This window comes from Pelmatolapia mariae, linkage group LG12 (assembly GCF_036321145.2).
Source record: "Pelmatolapia mariae isolate MD_Pm_ZW linkage group LG12, Pm_UMD_F_2, whole genome shotgun sequence".
Lineage (NCBI taxonomy): Eukaryota > Metazoa > Chordata > Actinopteri > Cichliformes > Cichlidae > Pelmatolapia > Pelmatolapia mariae.
Window position 1 is genome coordinate 12,556,329 of NC_086237.1, and position 25,748 is coordinate 12,582,076.

At 37.9% G+C, this 25,748-nt stretch overlaps 2 protein-coding genes across 2 annotated transcripts; both read right to left on the reverse strand.

Moving 5' to 3' along the window:
- Positions 1–1,150: 1,150 nt before the first annotated feature.
- Positions 1,151–25,352, reverse strand: LOC134638845 (glutathione hydrolase 5 proenzyme-like). Its single transcript, XM_063489766.1, has 12 exons — positions 25,097–25,352; positions 12,435–12,562; positions 12,248–12,355; positions 9,112–9,289; positions 8,863–9,023; positions 8,489–8,635; positions 8,226–8,356; positions 6,388–6,572; positions 6,131–6,222; positions 1,721–1,827; positions 1,434–1,544; positions 1,151–1,348 (listed from the first exon to the last, which is right to left on the reverse strand). Exons 1-12 carry the CDS (start codon positions 25,333–25,335, stop codon positions 1,211–1,213), a joined length of 1,725 nt encoding a protein of 574 aa, XP_063345836.1. The 5' UTR covers positions 25,336–25,352; the 3' UTR covers positions 1,151–1,210.
- On the reverse strand, positions 20,067–22,960 carry LOC134639169 (uncharacterized). The gene is made up of 10 exons (XM_063490262.1): positions 22,879–22,960; positions 22,399–22,539; positions 22,119–22,258; positions 21,866–22,002; positions 21,667–21,760; positions 21,410–21,509; positions 21,035–21,288; positions 20,761–20,947; positions 20,470–20,597; positions 20,067–20,384 (listed from the first exon to the last, which is right to left on the reverse strand). The coding sequence occupies exons 1-10, from the start codon at positions 22,958–22,960 to the stop codon at positions 20,067–20,069; spliced, it is 1,581 nt and encodes a 526-aa protein (XP_063346332.1).
- Positions 25,353–25,748: the final 396 nt, after the last annotated feature.

Here is a 25,748-nt window from a genome sequence, read left to right on the forward strand (position 1 = left end):
CAGTGCTTTAATGCACTGGACAAGACTACTCAGTATTTTCATGCAAGATTTGAAACAAAGTTTTTGAATCGTGATTTCCAAAAGGCAGCTTGGATGTAATCCAATAATGAAAACAAGGCAGACATTAAACACTGAAGAAATGACTTTATTGTACACAAAACTGAGAGTTTCAAAACAAAACATATCCGTTCAAGTCTGGGTTATCTATATCTATCAGTAAAACACATTAAACAACTATAAAAGCAAACTGTTGTTTTGCAAACTGCTTGCCTGATTAACTTTTACCCTGACCACATCAGCAGAATTACCCACACTTTATAACAGCACAACAATAGCAGGATGAACTAATAAAGCAACAAAAAAAAATCTTAATACGCAAACTGAATAAAAAAAAATAATACTAAAAAGCATTTAAATGTAGCTAGTAGTATTCAGATAATATACTGACCTTTCTATTTGGCTCTAACAGTCTGTGAGTTCCAGCTTTGTTGATGCTGACATCCCTGTAACAGTAACTGCAGGTTATGCTGGTCTTTTTTTTTTTTAAATTACAAATTAATTGATGGATAACTTAGGGTACACTTTAGGACAGCCCTATTTTATCTCCCTTCTGGACAATCCAGTGGGCTAAAATTTATAAAGTAAACATGAATTTGATAAGACTTGAAAATATGAATTGTTTACTGGTGGAATGGAACATGAACTCTGTAGTTCTTTTTCCAACAGTCTTTTATATAACCAAACATCTTTGCAGTCAGTCTCGTCCTGCTGGCCTGCTGCTTAGAAAGAATGCAGGTTGAAGAAACGTAGTCATGGGCTTCACATTTCAACCTGAAAGCTATGACCTTGTTTAGCCTATTCTGTGTATCAAAAACCAAAATGAACAAATATTTAAAAGGTCATATTGATTTTTTTATTTTTATTTTAAAAAGACGGATATCAACAGCAACCCCTGAAATTAAAAAAACAAACAAACCCAATAACATAGTTTTTACAGTGCTGTCTTTGCACTATTTTGCATGTGACATTGGATTTAAATAATCTGATTATCGCATTATGTTTTCAATATTACAAACTTTTTTAGACACATGTGTAAAGCATGAATGTACTATCAGTTAACAGACGAATATAGATTTACCAATGCTGTAGCTACAGCAGTGTCCATAACCTTCAGACCATGCTGTATAACTAACATCACTGATTCTTCATCTCAGTAACCAGCTGCTTTGCCTTTTTTCCTTTCATCAGACCATGCAGAGATACAGCTGTCCGCCTTTTCCACAGCGTTAACTGTGTTGTAGAATTTTGCTACTTTATGTCCCTTAGCTTCAAGACCATCAACTACATCCTGCAGGGCAAAGAGGAGAGAGACTCAGATGGAACAAGAGAAATAGAACAAGGCTTTTATCATTTGAATACACTGAATATATTACCTTGTCAAGCTTTGATTCAAGTTTTACTTCACTTTGACAGTCAACAAAAACAACAGGAGTAACAATAGCCTCCTCAAGGCTCTTTCCAAACCAAAGGTGGTTCATGACCGCCTTGAAGAGAAAAAATAATTCTATGAGATGAGAAAGTGATTATTACAGGATAAATTAGTGTGAAGAATCTTGTTACTATGGGCCAAGCTTAAACAGCAAAGACGGGCATCAGTCTGCATCAATTTATTTTATTTAATATGTAATGGCACTTTTGTGTGTTTACCATGCATACGTACCGAGGCCACTGCCGGTGGAATCATTTCAGAACCAGACCCTCCAATCACCAGCGTCTTTGACGGAGACTTCAGCACAGATGGGGCTGTATTGGAGGGAGGCCGCTCCCCTGAGAAATACAACAAAGACCTTGAATTGCAGGACAAAAGTAGAAAGCAGTCAGTATCTGGTGTGGCCACCATTTGCCTCACGCAGTGCAACACATCTCCGTCGCATTGATCGGGTTGTTGATTGTGGGCTGTAGAATGTTGGTCCACTCTACAATAGCTGTGCAAAGTTGCACATACAGCTGCCCATACCAGAACTCCACCGCCACCATGGGCCGCTCGATCCACAACGTTGACGTCAGCAAACCGGTCACCCACACGAGGCCACACGCGCTGTCTGCCATCTGCCCTGAACAGTGAAAATCAAGACTCATCCGTGAACAGAACGCCACTCCAGCATGCCAGACGCCATCAAATGTGAGCATAAGTTGGTTACGACAACAAACTGCAGTCAGGTCCAGACCCTGATGAGGACTATGAGCATGCAGATGAGTTTCCCTGAGACGGTTTCTGACAGTTCGTGCAGAAATTCTTCGGTTATGCAAACTGATTGTTGCTGCAGCTGTCCGGGTGGCTGGTCTCAGACCATCCTGGAGGTGAACATGCTGGATGTGGAGGTCCTGGGCTGGTGTGGTTACACATGACTACGGTTGTGAAGCCAGTTGGATGTACTGCCAAATTATCTGAAACACCTTTGGAGACGGTTTATGGTAGAGAAATGAACATTAATTTCATGGGCAACAGCTCTGGTAGACATTCCTGCAGTGAGGATGCCAATTGCACACTCCCTCAAAGGATGGGACATCTGTGTCTGTCATGGTCCCCGTGTCTGCCCAGCCGGCCCGCAAGGCTACATGTGTTTTTGTTTTGCTCTCTCTCTCTCTCTTTCCTTCACCGCTCTGCCTGGGCGGAGCTCACTGCAGGTTCCTGCTCTTGGTCTACACCAGGGTTTTAACCCTTTAAAGCCGGTCGGAGCGGGCACGCTCCGTTTTGCGTAACTATTTTTAAATCCCGGTAGCACTGCAACCACATAAGCTAGCGCAATAATTTTTTTTGCATATGAAACCGGAGGAGTTGTACTTACATCTTATGCCATCAGCTTTCCCTAGGTCGCTTTTTTCTTCCACATATAGCTTTGCAAACATTCCATAAAAAGCGCTTGAAGCAACAAAAACATAATATTCCAGAAACACGCTTTCCCGATCCGATCAGCTGTTCATAACACTTCCTATGCTGGAAAAGACGTCAGCGCGAACTATCGCATGTCCGCCATTACCTGCCCGAAACCGGAAGTGATGTCATATTCGCGGAAATGTAGTTTTTTTTTTTTTACCATCATGGCCTTGTAAGCCTATACTGGTATTTTTAAAAGTTATGTTTGACTTTATAACTTTCTGTGTTGTTTCTGGGATGCTTTGGACTCATATTGCACTGCTGGAAATAGTTTATTTTGATGCATATGCAGTTTCTTTTGCAAATTTGCACTATAATATTTATTTTCGTTTTTCCTGCAGTATATAAAAATTGGTGTATTTCAAAAATAAAACTATGAAGACACTCAAAATAAATTTCCTGTGGTGGGAAACTATTTTGTGCAACTTTTTTGTATTTACAGTTTTGAGGGATAAGCCTCTTAAATTTTTCTAACTAGAAATATATGTTAAAAAAAATAAAAACGATTTTCAATTTTTTTGTAGTTTATTGCACTTTTTTGCAATTTATGTAATTGCTATGCACTTAATGCATACATATTATTAAAATTTGGGCTATAATGGTTGTATTGATGTATAGCAACTTGAAATGCTCCCAAAAATGGCACTACAGCATGTAAAAATATAATATAAGCTCTGGCGGACTTGGTTCTATGGTAGGTCTTAAAGGGTTAATAGTTTTGCAATTTTCATTAGTTTTTATTTTTATTTAGTTTTGACTTCAGATTTTTAATTTTATATCAGTTTTAATTAGTTTTTACCAATTGTTTGCTAGTTTAGTTTAGTTTTTATTTTTTTGAAAATCCTTAGTTTCAGTTTAGTTTTGATTAGTTTCAGTTATAGTTTTAGTTGTGTTTGCAATAATTAAGTGTAACAAAATCCCAGTTTCATCATATCGGTCATGCTCTTCTGCTTATCCTTGGGTATGTTGCTATTCCAGCTACCATACCCTGCACCCTGGACAGGTCGCCTGTCTGTCGCAGGGCTAACACGCAGAGACAGACAACTCACATTCCCACATATGGGTTCTTTAAATAAATAAATAAATAAATTAGGGCAGATGAACAACCATTGACACCAGGCAACTATAAAAGGTATATCTTGGCCCCAATGAGACTATTAACTCTTGCAGCACCGGGTGTTCGTAATTTTGGTTCAAGTGAATTGATAAGCTTTCTGAAGGCAACTGACTCACACAGTTGTGTAGATATCCCAGTCTTGTTGTCTCGGGATGCAGCACGCTGCCTTGCCTGGGGTTAGCTTCTGTTTCTGGGGATGAGGGTTGAGTGTGCTCCCTTACCTTCTCAAGGTAAGCTAGCTTAGCCTTCTTGTGTGAGCTTTTCAAGTGCACTTTAAGGTTTGTGGGATTTCTTTCCCTTTAGAAATGTCTCTCATAATTTGTCTCTTTCCACTACAAGACACTTGCTTTATCCAAAACAAAGTCATATTCAAAGTAATCCCAAATTGGACTCTGGCGCTTTCTCCTGACTTTTCCTGACATGATTCTGCGCGTGGACGGAGCAGCAACACAGACGACTCGACTAACGTCCTTGCCACCTGCTGGCATAATGAGACAAAGCAAGAAAAAAACCTGGAAACTAAACTTCATTTTCACCCTTGACTATTGTATGACACGCACACATCAACAAAAACTAAACACATTTTTTGCTATTAATTCAGTTAATTTTAGTTAGTTTGTGAACACTCATTACAGTTTTAGTTAGTTTTCCTTTTTTCGCAAAGTCTTGTTTTTATTTTTATTTCCGTTAACGAAAATGTTTTTTCACTTCCAGTTTTCGTTATTTCGTTAGTTTTCGTTAACGATAATAACCTTGGTCCACACACCTGTTCGCTATTATGTTGCCATTATGTGTCTACCATTTAAGGCTGGAACGCAGACCTTCTCGTCGCTGGATGATTGTGCGAGACACGTTAGTGATCCTCTCTAGCTCTTGTGAATGTTACCTTGTGTAAGATTCGTGACTTTGTGTAACCTGCCTTTCCTGTGTGATAGTTTTCCTCCCCAGACCCGTGACCTTCCTGATGGGTGGACGTGTGTGTGTTGGAGTATAGGAGAAGAGAACAAGTGCAAGAGAGTTTTCCTTTGGACCTTTCCCTTGGACCCTCGGAAATTTTTATGGGCTCAAATTGTGGTCATACATATTTTGTACTTGTAAATCAGGATTTGTATGTGTAAAATGAATTTGTGTGTGCGTAAGAAAGATTTATGTGTGTCCAATCAGAGAACCCATCTGCTCTCTGATTGGATTGTTAAATTTGTGATTGGCATGACATTGACCAATCAGATGAAAGGAAGAAAAATAGGGTCAAAATTCATACTTGTAACTTGAAACTTGAGTACAGAGTTTCACATGTATTTTTTGGCTAAGTCCACACACAAATCTTTTTAACGCACACACAAATTCTTTTTACACATACAAATCTTGATTTACAAGTACAAAAAAATTATGACCACAATTTGAGCCTATAGGATTTCCCCCACTGTATATATTCTGCACTTGGTGTTTGTAAATAAACCCACTCTGCGCTTCAGTCCCCGCAACCGCATGTGACAGCTGCATTGTGCTGTGTGATCAAACTGCACATTTCAGAGTGGCCTTTTATTGCAGGCAGTCTAAGGCACACCTTTGCAATATTCATGCTGTCTAATCAGCACTTTGATATGCCACACCTGTGAGGTGGAATGGATTACCTCGGCAAAGGAGAAGTGCTCACTAACACAGATTTAGAGCTTATGTAATTTGTGTTTATAGAAGGTCACTCAGAGCTCAACTGTGCCTGTTATTAAACATTCAAGACATTTTAGCAGGCTATGACATTAAATAGAAAATGCAATTTTAATCCAAATTTATATGATGTGCTTCAATTTGGCAGATTTGTTGATTGTTTTCATGAATGGTCAGATGATGCGTCACAATAAATTATGAAATGCCATTTTCTCTTCTGATTTCCTCAATGGTACTATTTTGCTATTATTAGAAATTACTTAAAAAATATGTCCTCTCAGGAAAATAATGTCAAGAAAAAAATTAAACTGTTTGTGGTATTAGTTTTTAAATAATCCGCCTTCCTCGTCTAATTACTTGTATTTCACAAAAAAATAAATGTAAAAAGCATCCTGCTGATCTCCTACCGGGAGAGGTGCTATTAGTTCTATTACAGAAGTCAGTCAGCTGGTTGTTGAGGATGATTCCAGTGCTTGGAGAGAGGACCTTGGAGCCAAATCTGTAAAGAATAAACATTAAATTAACTACAACACCAAGACACTCTTTGTAGTACAGAAATAGTCTAAAAACAAGTTCCTCCATAATGTCTTAAATCTTCAGTTTCAAGAAAAAAAAATCTGATAGCTGGTTTCTAACAGTGAAACAGAATGATGCAGGTACTGACTCGTCGTTGATGCTGCTGGTGACAGACACAGCAGATCCATCTTCAGCCACTACAGATACATGTGTGGTGCCGATGCTGTCCATATGTGAGGTGTCGCCGTAATACTGGGGATCATGAGTCTTTTCGCTGCTGATCAAGCTCAGTTTGCTGTCTGCAAAACTATCCTCTGTCAAATTCTTTGCCATCTGTGTGAAATACAGAGAATTAATGAAATGAATTAAAACTAATTAAATAAGCACATTACAGAAAATACATTGCCATCAAGAAAATTAACCAGTAACAGGCAAATGTTAACAGAATTTTGATCACTGATGCATCACTGATGCTGCTGGTGACAGACACAGCAGGAGCATCTTCAGCCAGCACAGACCAATGTGTGGTTACTGATGCTGTCCAGATATGAGGTGAAGGTGTAATTAACAGTAGGGGGTTATGACACTGTTTAGTGATCAAGCTCCATATGTAACTGGCAAAGATATATTCTCTGAAATGCTTTGCCGTCTGTGTGAACAACAGAGCATTGGAAAACATCACATTACACAAAATGGACAAATCCTAAAATGATAATAATACACATTAAAATACTTAGAGACAAATATTAAAGCAATTTAGGTTTATGTGCTTTGAAAACTTTTATTCATACTTAAATGTTTCAAAAGTTTCATCAGAATTATGCTGAAAGGAAAATGCAAAGTTACTGGAAATTTTTCACAGTACTCTAAACAGACCTGTAAAGTACACCCTTAGTGCTTCTATAAGAACTTTAATTGTAAGTAGCAACCAGGTACTGATAATCAAATGCCCCTGATTAGCTGATAATTATGAAGGGTGAACACCTCTGTAAAAGCACTTTGTAAACACAAAGTCACAATCTCACCCAGCAAATTAACCCAAAGTCCAACTGTGCAAAGCTCAGAGATATTACAAAAAACCTCAGATATCTTCTCACCTCAACTCATTATCAATGTGCATAAACTGACTGTGGTTGGGTGTAGTTTGTTGATTACTGCAGGCAAGGGGTGGAGCAGTGGGTTCAGGCAGAGCAGAGGCTCATTATTTTCATCATGTCCCCCCTTTTTAGTAACACGTCGGGGCCTGGAGGCAGAGGTGGCAAGTAGTAGTAAAGATACTAATGTTAAAAATTTGTGTGAATCTGAGTGAAGTTGGCTCTCTTTCTTATCTCTCCCTGTGAAAAACAGCAGCTGGACTTTTAGCTGGCAACACACCGTGACACAAGCTGCACACAAACAGTCTGTGTGTTTGCTGATGTTTGTTGAGCAGACAGAAACCTTGCACAGCCTCTTGTGATTAATAAATGTGTGTTACTGTGTCGACTTAAATGGGTTTGATGTATAAAGGCTCGCAGTGACAAAATAATAACTTCCTTCAAATGCTTTAAAGCAAAAGTACTGAGCCTATTTTTAAAGTGTAAGGAGTTGAAAGGACAGATGTTTGTTTATAAACGTAGGGAGTAAAAGTAAAACAATAAATACTCAAAGTACAGATACCTGAAAATTCTGCTTAAGTACAGTAACTAAATATTTGTACTTCGTTACTTCCCACCTCTGCCTGGAGGAGAGTGGATGCAGCTGGATTTTTCAAATATACTGATAATTATAAAGTAAATAGGTACATTTATAATTATAAGTAAAATTTGCTATATATAATTTGCTATTATAATCAAAATAAAACTAACGCATTCCCTTTTAAATATTTTACACTATATATTTTGTGTTTTGTGATGTGATATTGCTACTTTTACCCGTTTCGTCACTTAAATAGAATCATACTATATGCAATAAAGTAGGTGCAAATCTGTAGGATTTTGAGATACTTACTTTGTCTGAGCTGAAGTTTGGATCTCTGATATATTTCTTTAATCCATTGGCAAATTTTAAAGCTTCAATATAACGGTGATAAAACAAAATCTTTTCATCAGTCGTCTTAGGTTCTGAATTCATTTTGTATCCTGAAAATATAAATAATTGTTATTTCTTTTATTTAAAACATCATTTCTTAGTGTATCACATTTGTAACGATTGATAAGGATCATTTTCTTATATGAAACAAACTCTACATGCTAGAAGCAACAATCAGGAACCTTTCATGATGTTGAGGATGAAGCTGAGGATGGCTCCTCCTGAAGGGGGTGGAGGGAAGTACAGCTTATACTCTCCCAAAGAAATATTCCACGCATCAGTCACATTAGCTTCATACGATGCCAAGTCCTCCAGTGTGAGTGTTCCTCCTGAGCAAAAACAGTGAAACAAAAGATTCTGCTGAGCAAAAATGAACCCAATGCATTTCATAATCAAGAGTTTGAAAGGATCTAGACAGATCACAGTGTAGCCTGTGAGGGATCATGATAGATTTTTATAGAACCAATCGATTTGTTAATTTGTAATTAGATCATTGTGCCTGGCAAACATAGAAAATTGTCAGAAAGAGAGCAGCATGAAGCCCGTCTGATAATACCTGCTTTCTGTATGTCACTGATTAAATTCTTTGCTATTGTTCCGTTGTAAAACACATCTGGTCCCTCGTTTGCGATCGTCTCCAAAGTGTCAGCCAGTTTCTCAAATTTCACAGTATCACCGGTCTTAAGCAGGTTCCCATTTTTATCTAAATATAACTCCCTAAAAGACAAAGACAGTGAAATGAAGCTGAAACATTCATTGTTTGCTCTTTGTAATTATGAAATCACATTGTGGGTGTTTTTCATACCTTATTGACGTATTATTAATGCGTGGGATGTAATGACCTTGGTAGTAAGGAATGGGGAATCCTTCTCTGGCTAATTTGATGGTCAGCTGAAAGAGGTCGGCCCACGGCAACTTCCCATAAAGCCGGTGTGCCGCTTCATAACCTCGAATTTCCCCAGGAACCCCAATCCATTTGTTATCTGGTTAGACAGATAATGGATAGTCAGTGCTGGAAAGTCACACATACATTTGCTCGTGTTTTGAGTAAACTGTAAGGTCCTGACCTTTAATGATCTGAGATGACTTTTCTTATAAATTGTTGCTTTGGAAATACTCTATTGTATTCTGCTCCATTTCAGAGAGAAACACTGTAATTTTTAAATGTGTTTCTGTTTGTAACTGATTATGTTAGAGATAACATTTTGCATCTTACATTTACTTTTAGATTATTTCACTATATTTACATATTTACACTATTTCTGGCTCAAAGAAACATTTAGCATACAAAACAAATTTCCCACGTGTGGGACTAATAAAGGTTATCTCATCTTATCTTATCTTATATTTACTTTTCTTACTATTTATGCAGCCTGTGTGCAGGAGTGTAGCACAGAACTCTGGGCCCCATAAATAAATGGTGTCTGTAGCCCCCTTTCTTTTCTTGATCCGTCTTTCTTACACATATTCTAATTTCTATTTTCTTTATTTTTCTATGTCTGCCACAACTGAACTGCTCCAAGAAATACTCCCAGTTCTTATTGCGCTCCATCCCATACTCAAAAGGCGCTTCTTAACAGAGACTATGCTCATTCTACATATGGATCCACAGCTTCGCTACAAAGTCAACACACTATAGACGATCAGGAAATAATGCAGGAAGGTCATTTGTACTCTGCTGACAGGAACATAAGAGGCAGGGACATGTGCATCCCCGCTTTAGCATCTCACAAAATTTCCAGCTTCGCCTCCACAGACAGATAATCTGCCAGGGAACGAGGGGAGATAAGCCAAAGATGTAGAAACAATGACTGATAAAAATGGACTTGTGAGGAAAGTTAAGATTCATCCTGGGGACAAATTTATATTATCTAGAGACCAGAAAATGGGAAAGATAGGACAGCATTCTGGCAAGCTGTCTATTGTTGAACAGCCCATTCAGAAACGGATCTTTCTCTTAGAAGCTGTTTAATGTGATGATGATATCTTTTACTGTATGAAGACTTTATGTGTGGACTTCTCTGCAGACTCGCATTGATAATTCTATTAGAGTTGGACAGATCGATCCAAATATTGATAGTATCGTTACCATCACTGGTATCGGTATCAGATCGATCCTAACACAACTGGATTAAATTTGAATTTGTTTCTATCCTTAAAGTCCAGTATGTATCCTACTGACCATCCATTCATACATTCTGCAGGACAATTCAGGGTTGCAGGGGGTAGCTCGACCCTATCACAGCTGCCTTTAGGGCGAAAAGCTGGGTATATTTCTCTTTCTTGTTTTTTGTCTTTTAACAAATGTATTTAATAAAGTAAAGTAAAAAAAAAAAGTAAAGTAAAAAATAAAACAATTTGCCTCAGTAATGTATCTTCAAAGCTATGTAATCTTTTGTTTAGCCTGAAAACACTCTCTTTATATTTCCTAGGGGTGAAATTCCCCTAGGTGGCACTGTTGCATTTTAGTCATAACACCCCCTGACCACCTCTCCACAACAGTCATAGTTCAGTGTTCCATCCAGAAATTAAAACTGTTAAGTGCTGCTGTTTTTGCAGCTTGTTATCACCACTCAATTCAAAACCTCTGAAGGTATGTAATTACATTACTGCCTATGGAATTGGCTACTTGCACATCTGGCAATGCACCATCACTGCTGAAAGGTGTACACAGGTCTTAGAGTAACTTATGCTCCCATCAAGCTGACATCAGCAAGACCAAGCTAAACCGCATACTGCATCTATTACAATAGCATCTCTTCACAGTAGAAGTACCTGGGTGTTAAAATGGCCTGCCTGCAGTTAAAACCTTTGACCAAGAAAAAACACATTGGGTGCTTCATGAAGCGAAAGATATGACAAACAAGATTGTGGAGCAGCTAGAATCCTTTGGCAAACAAAAATGTGAGGTTTTTTTTACCCAGTATTTGAATTTGTCTGGACTTGTTAATTATTTCTTTGAAGAGGTATAAGATAATTTATGTTTTTGTTCCTGAGTAAATTATTTTCTTGTGCTTTTGAGTTTGATTATGTTTCCTTTGTGTCCAGTCTCTCTCTGTCTCATCTCCAGGTCCTGTCTTTAGTGTTTGGGGGTTTCATTCTTTTGTCCAATTGTTTTGTCCTAATTTAAGTGTGAACTAAACTTTCATAAATTCTCATAGAAAATGAAAATTCAATCAAACTGTTTATCAGAAGGAAAATGTGATTTTTAGGAAGCTCAAGCCTGCTATAATGTTAGCTTATAACCAGCTGTCTGACTGCCTGCAGCTGGGAGCGCTCCATGTCCAATTAGCTTACAGTAATTACATAAGAATGGTTATGCACTTAGTGTGTTAGAGTCCCGACTTTAGTTCAGGAGATGAGGATAGAGGTGAGGAGGAGGGTGACATTTTAATAAGATACCAGTCATGCTGTCTCTTTCCTTCCCTTCTTTGGTAAGCAGAGCCCTATCTCATATGATGAAACGTAGGTATGATCCTTCATGTCTTGAGTTTGTCTTGCAGACTAATGTGTAGAATAAAAATAAAAAAAAAACCTCTACAGACAACTGACTACACCTTTAAAACTTTTGTGTTACATCTTGTGCATCATTTGAAAAAAGACCTGGCTGATTCAATCTCTCTGGCTGTTTCTGAAACTAAGGAGCAATATATGTCATGTTGTTAATTTATGTAAGATTATTCTGATAGTGTCACATATGAAACTGACTCATTGTCTTTAATAACTGCTGACAGCCAAACCCTCTGTAGTGGTTTGCTTGATCTCTTTTTTCTTTTCTTTTTTATTATCCCAGTTTTGCTTTCTTGAGGAAAGACATGACTCACAGTGTGCATTAGCAGTCACCTGTACAGAATAAATGAACTGTGGCATAAAGGTGAGTCCAAGAGCAGATTAGACTATTATATTATAAATATTAGCATTATGGCAGAAAAACAGCCCACCTTGCTTCCACTCCACGGTCCACTCTGTGGTGTTAGGACACGACTTAAGCAGGTCAGAGGTCACGTTGCTGGGGACAGTCTCTCTGGAGGTGATGATTTTCACTTTACCTTTGAAAAGATGACATATTACAGTATTATGTTATTCCCCAGCAGGGCTGAGCTAAGATGAGCGAGGGTGTCTTGTTACCGGAGCTGTCCATCACAGTGAATATGACCCCGCCTCCGATCCCCGCACTCTGTGGGTTGATGATGGAGGTGCACAGCAGCGCAGCAATTGCAGCATCTACTGCAGAGCCGCCTTTTTGGAGAATGTCCCTGAAAGAGTTCATCGTTATCACTTTAGTGTTATTGTTATCATGTGTGTTCGGGGTGCACAATTAATTTAATTTTAATCTTTATTAAAATTATAATGTCCCACAATTAAATTGCCATGACTGAATAATACAGCGATGTGTTGTCTTTGTTGTTATTGCATGTGCTAAGGATGCACAGTTCATTGAATCTTAATCTCAATCATGTCCCAAATTAAATTAACCTGATCTTGAAATGTATAAAACCACTTTTTCAGGTGTCTGTGAGGAGGATAGCATCAGGACTGTGGACAAGTTGGAGACAGGGCAGAGAGGACTGACTGAGACCAGTGTAAAGTCAACAGAAACAGTCCAAGTGGGAGGAAATGAGTGCATGAATTACAATTTCACCATCTCTCACGGAAAGAAAAGGCCTCAGTTCGATATGGAGCAGAGATGGAGCTGTGTTTAACCACTAAGTTAAATATGTCAAATATCACACAAAGCTTTTTTGCATAGGGTTTGATGCTGGAGAGGAACTATGCACTTTGAGTGCTCAGTTTCAGTAGAAAAGCAATTCAAACAACAATTTAAAAGTGAAAGCAGTGCTCTGTGGATTTAATCCTGTGTTAGGTTTTGTTAATTGCACTGAACCTGCACTGAATTTAAGTGAATAAGGAGGACCAACCTTATTTTGATCCAAAGATTTATACATTAGTGGGAAAGCTAAAGTTTGTATGCAACAAAGCTGAAAAGACGGTTGCATTGTGTTGGCAAGTTAAAAAAGTGGAAGTAAAATGTTTACATACTGTTTCGAACAAATAAACAGAAAAATATTCCAGCAGAAAGTTGAAGGAAAAAGACGTAAAATAAGATGGGAAATTACGAGGTTTAAATTAACTGAATTTAAGCTCAAATTGTGGTCATAAATTTTTTGTACTTGTAAATCAAGATTTGTATGTGTAAAAAGATTTTGTGTGCGTGTAAAAAAGTTTTGTATGTGTAAAAAGAATTTGTGTGTGCGTAAAAAAGGATTTGTGTGTGGACTTAGCCAAAAAATACGTGTGAAACTCTGCACTCAAGTTTCAAGTTACAAGTATGAATTATGACCCTATTTTTCTTCCTTTCATCTGATTGGTCAATGTCATGTCAATCACAAATTTAACAATCCAATTAGAGAACAGATGGGTTTGGCTGTCGGAGGGGCGCTTTTTGAACTACAGGTCCTCGAAGGGTAATACAGTTTGAAGCTAGAGGATCTCTATATAAATATCCGATAGAAGCAAGGTCCCCTAACTCTTTTCAGTGAACTGAGCCGTAAGAACCAGCTCTCTTAAAAGAGTTTGAATTCCAATCAGTAGTAAGAAACATAGTTTTTAAATAGTTCTAAATAGCATTACTAGCATTATGACCTTCAGATCAATTCATTGACCTCGAAGAAGAGGTCAGAGGTCAAATATTTTTAATCTTTATACCGTACTTTCTGTTGACAATACACACCACATTGTAAGAATCATAGTTTCTAGGTTATAAGGCTTTTTCTCCATTTTCGACCAATAAATAATTTAGATTGACCTTGGAGACCTTGATGGATGAAGGACATTTTTAATAGATAAATTAATCAATTAATATGACCGCACTGTGCACCATTACAAGTCAAAGTGTGTTGCCTGCCACGAGCCATTGAGGTGGGGGGTATGAAAAGAAAAAAAAAGTTTGCTTGGACACTGCTAGCAAACGCAAAAACGCAAACACAAACGCAAAGCAGGAGATGAAGCATCGCTGAATATGTTTCCAAACCAACTTCCTTCCAAGCCAAAGACTAGAAAATATTGGGACGCAATATCTTCCCTTTGGCTTCACCTGCACAAGTGCCAAGGTAGGTCTGCCCTGGGTCTGGAACACGCGCTGGGTTCGTACAAACTCCAAAACACGTACAAAACCCCAAAACACTTACAAATTCCATGTTGAATGGAGGGACAGTAACTGCATGTGTATATGTTAGCAGGGGCGGATCTAGAAGGGTGGCATGGGGTGGCAAGTGCCAACCTAAAATAATCCCGTGCCACCCCAGTTTTGCATATGACAGTGTTGTTTATTAAAATAAGATAGCATTAACAGTTTGAGCGCAGTTACAGTCAACAGTGAATATAAATGCTAAAACTGAATATATTGCAGATTGTTTCCCCCCTCCATCATTAACAAATGGTTCAGCCCATAGCAGGACCGGCTTTTTTCTTGTGTTCAGTAGCAAGCAATGCTTATGATTGTGCCAGAGCACATTTTGAACAACACCATGGGAATTTCGGATTTTACACAGGTGGTTGGATGTTACAGTCTGGAAATGGAAGGAAGGTGAGTGTTATTAACCCTCCGTGGTCCACGGACACGCTGCACCGCCAAATCACATGACTGATGTAAGCTGACATAGCAACAAGCTGCAGCCACGCTGAGTCTCTGTTTCAGCCCACATTGAAAGTTCGGACTTCAAAGTTTTTAAATTTTAATTACAGGCCAGTAAATCCAGAGTTATGATAATATATATAAGCCACGCTTTTTTCTAAATACTGTCCTCATGTTTGTGTGTGTGTTGTGTGTGTGTGTGTTTTAAGCGTTTTCTAAGGACAGAAAGGAAAAAAGCCACCTCTTTCCTATCGGTGGAAAAATGTACCATCTCGAACAATTAAAAAAAAGTCAACACGTGGGATTCGGTTGTTTAGGAAGAGGGAGAGTTTTGGGAGTGACGGTAACGGCAGCGAGACAGAGCGAGCGAGTGAGAGAGAGAGAGAGAGAGAGAGAGAGAGAGTTTTTAGTTTTTTAGATGTTGGAGATTTGTGACGTTTAGTGTGGAGTGTATACTTAGTGTATTGTGTTGTCTTGTGTAGTTGTTCTGTTGTGTAGTCGTTGTTCTGATTTGTGTGTCAGTGAGGGCACTAATGAATGTCACTAAGGCACATTTGCAGTGTAAACGCTGTCACTAAGTAGAAAACCAGCAGAGTGATACATCTCCTGTTGTCAGGCCTGCAGGTTTATCCCTGTGCTGTTCTCCTCTGTCTTTTGGTGGACAAACTGTTTTTTTTACTGGCACACATCATTTGTGGGGCATCTTATTGCGACACCTGATTGTTCTCTCATTTTAGTTTTAGTAATATTTTTAAATTGTTGTACAAAATGAACAAAACAGCAGGTATATTGGCTGCATTTATAGGTAAATGGTTGTATATGTTTACAAAATGTACATTTTATATTTGCATTTCAAGCTATAAAAATTTACTCAATATGTCTGTGTTTTTTTCTACTGTGAAAAATACTACTAGGATTTTAAGTTCTTTGTGATATTTCAGATCTGTAGTACTAATGCAGTATGTCAGTGAAAAAAACAACTAAATTCAGTTGAGCTGAAAAGAATGATACCAAACAAGGCAAGGGGGACAAAATTTAATTAAACAATTTGAGGGTGAAGTACAAATGTAAACTCAAAAGGAGTCAAAAATGGTCGGTTGTATTTCAGACCTCAGTGGGTTAATCCAACAAATCATGAAAAATTAGGTTTAAATTTTTGTTCATGACAGTGCAGATTTCTGACATTTTGTGTAATTTAAATTACACTAATGTATTGCATGTAAATGTTATATTGCATGTAACAATACGATTGTTTTCTAACAAAAAACAGTGTGAAACTAAAGTTAGACTTGTGTTTGTAAATGAACCGCCCCATGTTGTGTAGCTTTCTGGATTTTATACTTATTGGGCTACATATTTATTTATTATACAGGCTATGCAGTACATAGATTCAAAACTCACATGTTTTATGTAACTAAAGTGTTACTAATGTGTTACTAATGTGTTACTAATACAGACAATAATTAAGTTATAGACTATATTTAGGACTGGGCGATATGACGCAAAATTCATATCTCGATATTTTTTAGCTGGATGGCGATATACGATATATATCTCCATATTTATTTTTAAGCCATAAAGTAAGAACAAAAAGAGAGTTCTTGGTCAAAGCGGTGTCCCAGATGTCACACAGGCACTTTTATTAACATACAGCGTAGATGCACATGCAGGTGTATCTGCAGGTGAAGCAATAGGGGAGGAGGGGGAGTTGTGTTCAGTAAAGGTGGGAGACGAGGCAGAGTAACGTTGAGTAGAGACAAAAGTGGACGAAAGAGAGGCAAACTTGTGGCTCCACAACTATAATTATAACGTAACATATACTATATCGATATAAAGGATATTGTCACATTTTATATCTCGTATAAAAATATATTGATATTTTTAAAAAACTCGATATATCGCCCAGCCCTAACTATATTTATATGAAAAACGTGTATACTTACTGCATTTGAATTATTTTAACCATATGTAACCACACAGTAAAATTCGAAGTGTTAAAATAACACTTAAAGAGTTAAATTTAACACTGGTCCCGAGTCTATTTGGTCCCATTCGGAATTGGTGTTAAATCAACTCTTTCTATAGTGTTAAAATTTTAGAGTAAAATTAACTCTCAATAGAGTAAAAATTTAACACTGAGTAACACCGCGGAGTGTTAAATGAACCTAACACTACTAGTAGTGTCATATTATTTACTCTATCATAGTGATAAATGAACTCTATTTGAGTAAAATTCCACAGATTTTTAACACTGAATTGAGTTATTTTAAATTAACACTGGGGGCTCAAACAACTCTGATGAGAGTTGATGTTACTCTGTACTGTGTTATTCATACACTAATCTCTTGTGAAAAATTAGCTCTCATAGAGTAAAATTTTAAATTCATTTTACACCAAGTAGTGTTACTAAAACTCTTCCTGTAGTGTTACCTTTACACTCAATTTACTGTTTTACAGCATGAAAACCTGGTTTTTAATAATGCGTTTACATATAAAACAAGTAAGCAAAAACCACAACTAGATAATACATTTAACAGCTTTATTTTGATGTCAGGCTCAAAATATTAAAACATCTCATGTAGTGTACATAAAACACTACACACACAAAACACATAAAACATAAAACACTTTAAAACAATGAATTTAGTTCGGCATAAAATGACAATATGGAACCACATACAGGGAGGAATCAGAAGTGCCATACTTCATTTGAAGATCAAATGGTTTGAAGTAACACAGCTCTTTTATGTTCAACACCTTCAGCACCATATTGGGATGCATTCTGACCTTAAATGCATGATAATGGTCATCAAAACACAGGGTTTCCATCAGTTTTCCACAGAGCAATACAATGTCATCTTTCACAACAATACTTTTGATCTTATAAAACACCGGAATCTCAGACACTACCTCTGTACAGATGATAAAGTCAGGGCGGTACTCTGTACCATGATGTTTTATCCACTTAGCTGAAAAAACACTGGTAGACAACGCAGCTCCAAATTTTAAAGCAATTTCTGGACCTTCTTTCAGCTCTCCAAGTGTCACCATCTTTCCTGGTCCTAAAGCTAATCTTTCAAGGCTAAAAGACTCCCAATACATGGCCATACAACTTTGGTGTTTCTTGGCCAATGTCATTGTAATGTTTTTAAAGCTTTTTAATTGCTTCTTAAAGAAGTTATGTTTGGCTTCGTAACGCATGCACCACATGTGCAGAATTGGGCCAATATTTCGTATACAGCGAGGGTAATGTATCATGAAGTGATGCTTTGGTAGGAGACTGAGTGTAGGAAATAACTGCTTAAAGAGCTTATGATGATCAATAATTAAATGTTTGAGGTAGATGGTCATACCTTCTGACAGCACTGGTGAAAACACAATATTGACAATTTGTAGAAGCAGAAGTAGAAGATGCCAGTAGCTATCACCCACCTGTACTAAATCGCCAAACATCAAAGGTACATTACGCAATAAGCACCAACATTGAATTGCATTTAGTCCTAAATCATTACTGCCATCAAACAACTTTACCCTTGGTGGGCGATTTCGCTGCTGATTGAAGCCATAGTCAAAGGCATGTATTCTACCAGCAAGTTGTTCAGCACTTAGGAAGTTTTCCTGAATGTACTGCAGCACAAGTTTCACCTCTAACTGAGCAACTCCCTCCAAAATGTCATGCATGATATCTACAGAAAAATTGTTGGCTGTGTTGAAATATTTAAGTGAATTCAAGAGACAAGTGCGTTTCACACCACATACATGAGGTAGCGTAGGATCTCTTTGTACACTTTCACAGTGCTGCTTATGCATATCAAGAGTTCTTAGTACAACACCAGAATCATCTTCACAGAACACACTTTGAAAACAATCTTTCTCAAGCAGACAAAAACGACAACAATATCGAGCTGCAAATGACTCCACGAACCCAAACAGACTATGCAAGCCAAGATTGTCCCCAGTGACCTGGATTACAGTGCCATGAACCAAGTGTTTAAACATGGGAAGTTTCAGTCCCTCTGTCTCAAGAACTTTCAGATCATTGACAAGTGGCTCAAGGATTGAATTAAAGCCATAACGCTTTGAGTCTTGTGCATGAAAAAGAGCACATAAATGAATATTGACCAACAACGAATTAAAGATTGGAGGAAAATTCCTTAGTGTAAAGTATATTGCACCTAATTTATGTACACCCTTTTTAGATCCCAGGGGATTTGCAGTTTCAAAGTCATCATAAAACAGTTGAATTTGTAAGGCATCTTTTTCTGCAGAAAATAGGGGACATCTTTTAACATAGGCAGCATCGATTAAGTCTGCATACACACCTTCTCTGGACATATTCCTCGACTTGAACATGTCAAGAACATGGTGGTTTTGAAAGATAGTTTTCAGTGTTTCCAAAATAGGAACATATGCAAACCTATCAGTTACAATGACTTGATCAAAAGTCCCTGTGATCTTGTTTCTTCTACTGTCAAATCTTGTGCCAAGCACCATTTCAACAGGTTCAACAATTGCCCATTTTTGTTTAAAGTGCCTATTTCGTTTAGCTTCTGAATTTAACAGTGTGAATGGGTTTTCAAAGTTTTCGAATGACTGCTCTAATTTTTTTTTACTTGTAGTGTCCTGTGAAGGTAAGCTCTGTAAAGCTGCATCTTTAGCCTGAGTATGAATCTCAAAAAACACTTCCTCCATTGAGGAGACAAAACTATTCACAGTAGATTGGCTTAATCCAGCTGCCCTGAGCTGTGCAACAGTAGAGGCACACATATCCAAAGTGCTCTTATTTGAACTTTTCAACATTTCAGATGTTGTGGGTGTTTCTTCTACGTTAGTTGACACCACCTCCCCTGTAGTGCTAACTTCTCTAACTGCCACATCAGGCTGTAAATTAACATCAGTGTCAGCCTGTTGGTTGAAATAGTTAAGGTGTTTGGTATTTAAATGTTTTCTAAAACCTGAAAAAGTGCCAAACACACAGCCACAGTCACGCTGGGCACATTTAAGGCGAAGATTTCTTCCAGGTAAGTAACCATGAACTAACCGTAAATGCCTAACAAGCATGTTTGAACCACTAAACTCTGCCTGACAGACAAAACACTTCATGATGGAGAATTAACCTTCAAGCCCTAACGAAGCAACCTTGTCCTTATTTCAGCAACTCTGGGACTTTCTTTGACTTTGCCAACATCTATATTGTACACAGTGGTTTGGATGAACGTGTACATGTTGTGAAGCATGGTGTTGTAAGATGTGCCAAACACAAAATGTGCTTTAAACAGTTCATCAAAAGCACCAAGTGAAGAGGTAGACTTGCATGGTATGGCATTCTTGTCAAGAATAATGAAGAACCGGTGGATGTCATTCTTTTTCACCCCAACAGCCAGGAGGTAGGGTTGAGTGCTGGTAGTGATGGCATCAAGGTGCTCTTGGATATTTGTTCCAGTCTGAAAAGACAAATACAGACAGGCAATAAGAATCAAGTGTTTCTTAAACTGGTAATTCATACCATAAAAATAGAAAAACACAAACCTTCTTGAAAACCACAAGATGCCTTTCTGCTTGAGAAGCTGACACCTTTCCTGGTCTCTTCCGACCCTGACCAGATGGTGGAATCAGATGTAATAGCAATAGAATCGCTGAGAGGTCACTGTCCCAGCCTGCAAATTTTTTTTTTTTTAATAAAGTTGAATCATCATCATCATCAATAACAAATTTCAATGCATCTGCATTGACAAAATGTTTGAGTAGACCCAAAATACAAAAGGACAGCTGTTCTGTGACAAACATCCTGTGAATGTGATAATCAAAGAAACAGCTCACCACTGTCAGCATTAACTTCAGTGGCATCCTCAGGAGAGTCAGCTGCCAGCAAGAGTTCTTCCAGGTCACTGGTAGAAGGAAGCTTTCTGCCTTGTTGGATAATCTTTCTTTTGAATGTTGTTGGCCACCTCTCCAGCAACCTGCCAGATACATCCTCACCAAACATCAGTACAAAATCCTGTTCGATCTGTAACAAGGATAGAGAATAAAGAATATCTGCTATCTGCAAAAAATAAAAAGTGTTTACATTGTCAACGTAATGACAAATATTCACCAAGCCTTTGATATCTTTGAAACGTGGAAAAACAGACAGTATGTTGCTTGACAGCAGGGGGTCAAGGACCATGTTGTGTCGATAAACAAATGTCAACTTCATCTTCTTCTTGACTGTGTCTTCATCAGCTGAATGTTTCATCAGAGAGATTGCTTCCTTACACTCATCCTCACTCAGCACGTTCTCTGTAACAAACTGCAACTCTCGTCTGACAGTTGGTCCACCACACTGGTCTTCACCCGATGATCCATCTCCTGGTGCGAGACAATATGAAATACAACTTTATTAAAACTAATAACAACATTTGATAACCATTATTAATACAGAACCACAATTTGGAACTGTATTATATATTTCCACTGAATTATGAATTACCTCCAGATGATAATCGCCTCTCTTTAGCAGTGCATCTCTGTATGGTCTTAATCCTCCAGGCCAAGTACCCAGTGCCACTCTCTCCATCATAATAATGTTCCTTGGAGAGTGACATATACAGACATTTTTTTTTAAATTAATTTATCAGTAAGTTCTGTAACCTTGAACAGTTGATAAGGACATATATTTTGGCAGGATTTAAAATTTTTGATTTTAGTTGATTTTAGTTGTATCAGTTATTTCTGTTAGCTACTTACATAGCCATTTTTTGAGTACGGGTCACTGAGGTAAGGGAAAAAGGTTACAATTCCTCTGGCATACATTTCTTTTACCTGCCGTGGTGGTGATGTACTGCAAGATCAAAAGGAAAAGAACTAGTCAGCTTCTCTGGAATTAATAGAAATTTAAAATAATTTGAAAATGATAGTAAAAATCACAGGGCCAGAAATAAATTACCCATTTTTTTCTGTCATGTCAGCTACCAGTATGTTGACCATTTTTCTTCTGGTTTCATCAACCAGGGACTTGGTCCGATTGTATTCATTTATTATACGTTCTCCACCAGGTTTGCTGGTGAGAATCGATTCCACCAACTGGAAAACACAATAAAAACATTCTACATGTTGATATAACCACTACAGTTCAGAACACTTAAACTACAAACAAAAATGACACTATTAGAAGAATGTGGAAATCTGTTAACTCTTACTTGCTTAGCTTCTGCATCCAGCTTCTGACGCTTCCTCAAAGGGCTGTGTGAAAGGATGGCCGTATCCTGTGAATCTGATGAATGTGGCGATGATAACTGGAATCGCTCAGGAGACACTTCTGCAGCAGATGTTTCCAGACCTCAAAAATAGGAGCAAAACAAATCAGTTTACATGGTCCCTCCATAGACTCATTTTATACACTCTTTGATTAAACAATGTAATAATGACACACACACACAAAAAAAGACATCCAATGAAACACACATCACTCAAACAAACCTGTTTCATATTTGATGGTTAGTACCCCGGTTGAGGGATCTGTTACTATATCCTCAAATACATCCTCATCCAACTCAGTCCCTGAACTATCAAAAACTTTCACTCCTTCTGTTACGGCTGGCACACCAAACTTTGCAAATGCTGGAAACAAGCACACAACTTTGTGTAAACAAAAAGATTATCTGACAATGTTTTGTAGCTTAAAATGAAGATCATTTCAAGATACTTTTTCAAAAGTGAGTCAGATAAATAAAAGCTAAATTATTAAGTGCCACTAACATGCTTGATAAGTGGTAGATTAAAATGGGTGACACTCACATTATGCAGTTTTTTCCCCACTAAATAGACATTCATAACTAAGATGCTTCCAAAACACAGATCATTTTCAATTAATCATAAAATGCAGTTTGAAGAGACTAAATAATAAAAAGAACTCAAAGCCCCTTGTACATCTTTTACAATACAATGTTGGTTTCTTACCGGCAATCAAAAACTCCTTAAGGCTTGGCTCAGATACTCTAACAAATTTCTGCACACCTCCGAGTTTTGCTTTAAGCAGCATGCTTCCTGTAGACATTAATTTCTTATAGTCAGTGCTCTTCATTGAACTACAGTAAACAGAAAATGTGAATATTAAAACAGTCCCATAAATACCAGCAAAACAGCCTTATGTCAGTGTAACAAGGTGTTTCGGCTCTTTGGCGGTAGTTTTTAGCCCTATACTAAATGAGTATTTCATCTACAAGAGATATAATCCTCAATACAAAACTAAAATAATTCCTACTACTTTTTACCATTTGTCTGATCTAACTTAGCACTAGGGAGTCAGTAGTTTGTTCATCTTTAGTTTAACATACTGAACAGTCTGGTAACCAAAATGGAAAAAGGAGCGGGGTAACTTTTGTCAATGCCATCAACTCACAATAAGTACAAATGCTGTCATTCTAAGTTCAAACTATTAAAACAAAAGCATTAAAAACTGATTCCTGGACATTTTGGATACTTTATCAAGCTTATAACACCTGCTTGTTGTAATCCTGTAACTGTAAAATCACTAAAGACAGCCGAGTTAAAATAAGACAATAACCTTACTGAAAACGACCGCTATATCTGGTACCTAGGTATCAAAAAAAGAAAAAAAGAAAGATGTAACATTTAGTGTAAACTTTTAATTAGTTGATGCTTGGGTTACCTAATTTAAAATTTAATGATAACTAACGAATTGCCCGCGCACTGAGGTTAGCCAAAATGCTAGTTAGCTAGCTAATGTTAACATGTAGATCCCAACACATGGAGGGTTTAATTTAATGGAATTTCGAACATGCTAGAACACAACACAATCACCACTGCACACTGAAATAAATTTTGATAACAAGCCTTACAGTCCAACACTGATATCAGTCAACTTTTTTAGCTAATTAACAACCGTACATTAGCATACAGACAGTGTCACATTTGCTTCTGGTACAAAATGAAATATATAATAAACATGGACAAAAGGAATGTAACCTTATTTTAACGTGCTACCTGTGCTTAAAATGTCGAATTGTTGGTTTAATAAGTAAATATGAACAACTTACCCTGCAACTGATGTGAAGAAAATGGCGTCGTGAAAAATCCTCTTGGTTTGAAAACGAGTCTGTGGTGGGAGGAGCTTTCTAGAGTAACGTTGACACTGCCTCTTTTAACTCCACGAATCATCACCCACACTGGGGGGTGTTTTGCTCCAGCTGTTGTTATAATGACTCTATTAGAGTAAATACACTTTAACACTGCTGATTTAACACTGGGAAATTTACTGTGCACCTTCATATGTGTTTGAAAAAAAAGGCTTCGATTTTGCCACCCCATTTGATTTCTTTGCCACCCTTATGCCACCCCAAGAAAACTTCTCTAGATCCGCCCTTGTATGTTAGCGTGTAAAAACTGCAGATAGTCAGATTAACAGTAACAGTATTTTGTCTCTATCCGCGATTGTAGAAATTCATCTCATGTAAACAATAACGTGGCGCACAGCCTGACGTGAAAAAAGGCACATACCTTTGACGTTGCTTGACGAACTCTGTATTCCTCGTCCACATGTAAACGCAAAAACGGAGTTTTAAAAAATCTCAATTTTCGGTGATTCGAAACGTCGTTTACGTGTGAACGAAAGGTCCAAACGCATAAAAACAGCTGCGTTTTCAAAAATACCCGCGTAGGTGTGGACGTAGCGTAAAAGAGTTAGTAGTTTCTTTTATTAATACCTGTGATTTATTGCGGTTTACTTTTATTTGTTTAATTGTTTACTAAATGTTTGAGGTGTGAAATAAACCGCAATGGAGTTTAAAAACAAAATATGGGTGTGTGGTTGGAGAAAAAAATATAGTTCACGCTTTTGTGTGATTCTATGTAAATAAGACAAGACAATTTAATTAATATCATGCAGATCACACCGAATTTTGCCTTTTATGAAATGGCACATTGGTTTCGTAAAGAACGACAAATTAGAAGACAAACGACTACTCATTAGTTATGAGTAGTCATTTTGTAAATAGATGTAGAGGAGGGGACGGGCGGTGGGGCATCGCACACTTCCATGGTGAGACGCTGGTTACGCAGTTCTCAAAGATCTTTTATCGCTAAAGTTTGCATTTGGGACAGTGCATAATATTATGTGTAATGTGAAAACGTGTCAGAAGTTTAAAATGTTACTCACCGTCCAATCTCTGAACATTTCTCGGAGTCTGCGGCCACTGCAGCTTTTGAGAAAGGGCAATCAGGGCCCTTGCGCGACGGGTCATAAATATTTTTATCTTTCCTATACCCAATAACATCACCTATAATTAGACCAGCTACACCTACCAATACACAAACCAAAACTGTTACTAATATGGGAACTTTGGGGGAGCGAGAACGACTCGTATTTGCCCCCTCTAAGTCCTCGTACGCAAACATTGCTGCTTTTTTCTCTGCGTAACCGTCGGTAGTTCACTTCCTCTGAAAGTTTACAGCTTGTTGATTCCCCAGATAGCACAGCGACGCATTGCGCACATATATCCGCTGTGTGGGTAATGGTGGGTGAAGCGTAGTACTAGCGGAGACGTGTGTTTGTTCATTGGTAAGCAGAGTAGCTGCTACGTCGTTTAATGCTGCTTCCCCTACCTCTCTTTGCGCACGCTACACAGAGAGGGGTCCGGTAGCGCTGACATTTTTTACTCATCTCTGCAAGATACTGGGTTAACCCCCAGCCAACATGTATATATGGGCCCCACCTGGTTTTTGCTCGGGCTGGATGGGTTCCATGTGGGCATGGGCTCAAACTGGGCTTTTTGTATGGGGCCTACTTGGGTTCTTCACATTAAACCCAT

What these genes read in the sequence shown, in the direction of transcription:
- LOC134639169 (XM_063490262.1), bottom strand. Translation starts at nt 22,960, where the DNA reads ATGCTGCTTAAAGCAAAACTCGGAGGTGTGCAGAAATTTGTTAGAGTA. An exon ending in AACCATCAAATATGAAACAG is followed by an intron (nt 22,259 to 22,398) that starts GTTTGTTTGAGT and finishes CCTATTTTTGAG; the next exon opens with GTCTGGAAACATCTGCTGCA. An exon ending in TGGATGCAGAAGCTAAGCAA is followed by an intron (nt 22,003 to 22,118) that starts GTAAGAGTTAAC and finishes TGTGTTTTCCAG; the next exon opens with TTGGTGGAATCGATTCTCAC.
- LOC134638845 (XM_063489766.1), bottom strand. Translation starts at nt 25,335, where the DNA reads ATGTTTGCGTACGAGGACTTAGAGGGGGCAAATACGAGTCGTTCTCGC. An exon ending in GACCGTGGAGTGGAAGCAAG is followed by an intron (nt 9,290 to 12,247) that starts GTGGGCTGTTTT and finishes CTGTCTAACCAG; the next exon opens with ATAACAAATGGATTGGGGTT. An exon ending in ATTAATAATACGTCAATAAG is followed by an intron (nt 9,024 to 9,111) that starts GTATGAAAAACA and finishes TTTGTCTTTTAG; the next exon opens with GGAGTTATATTTAGATAAAA.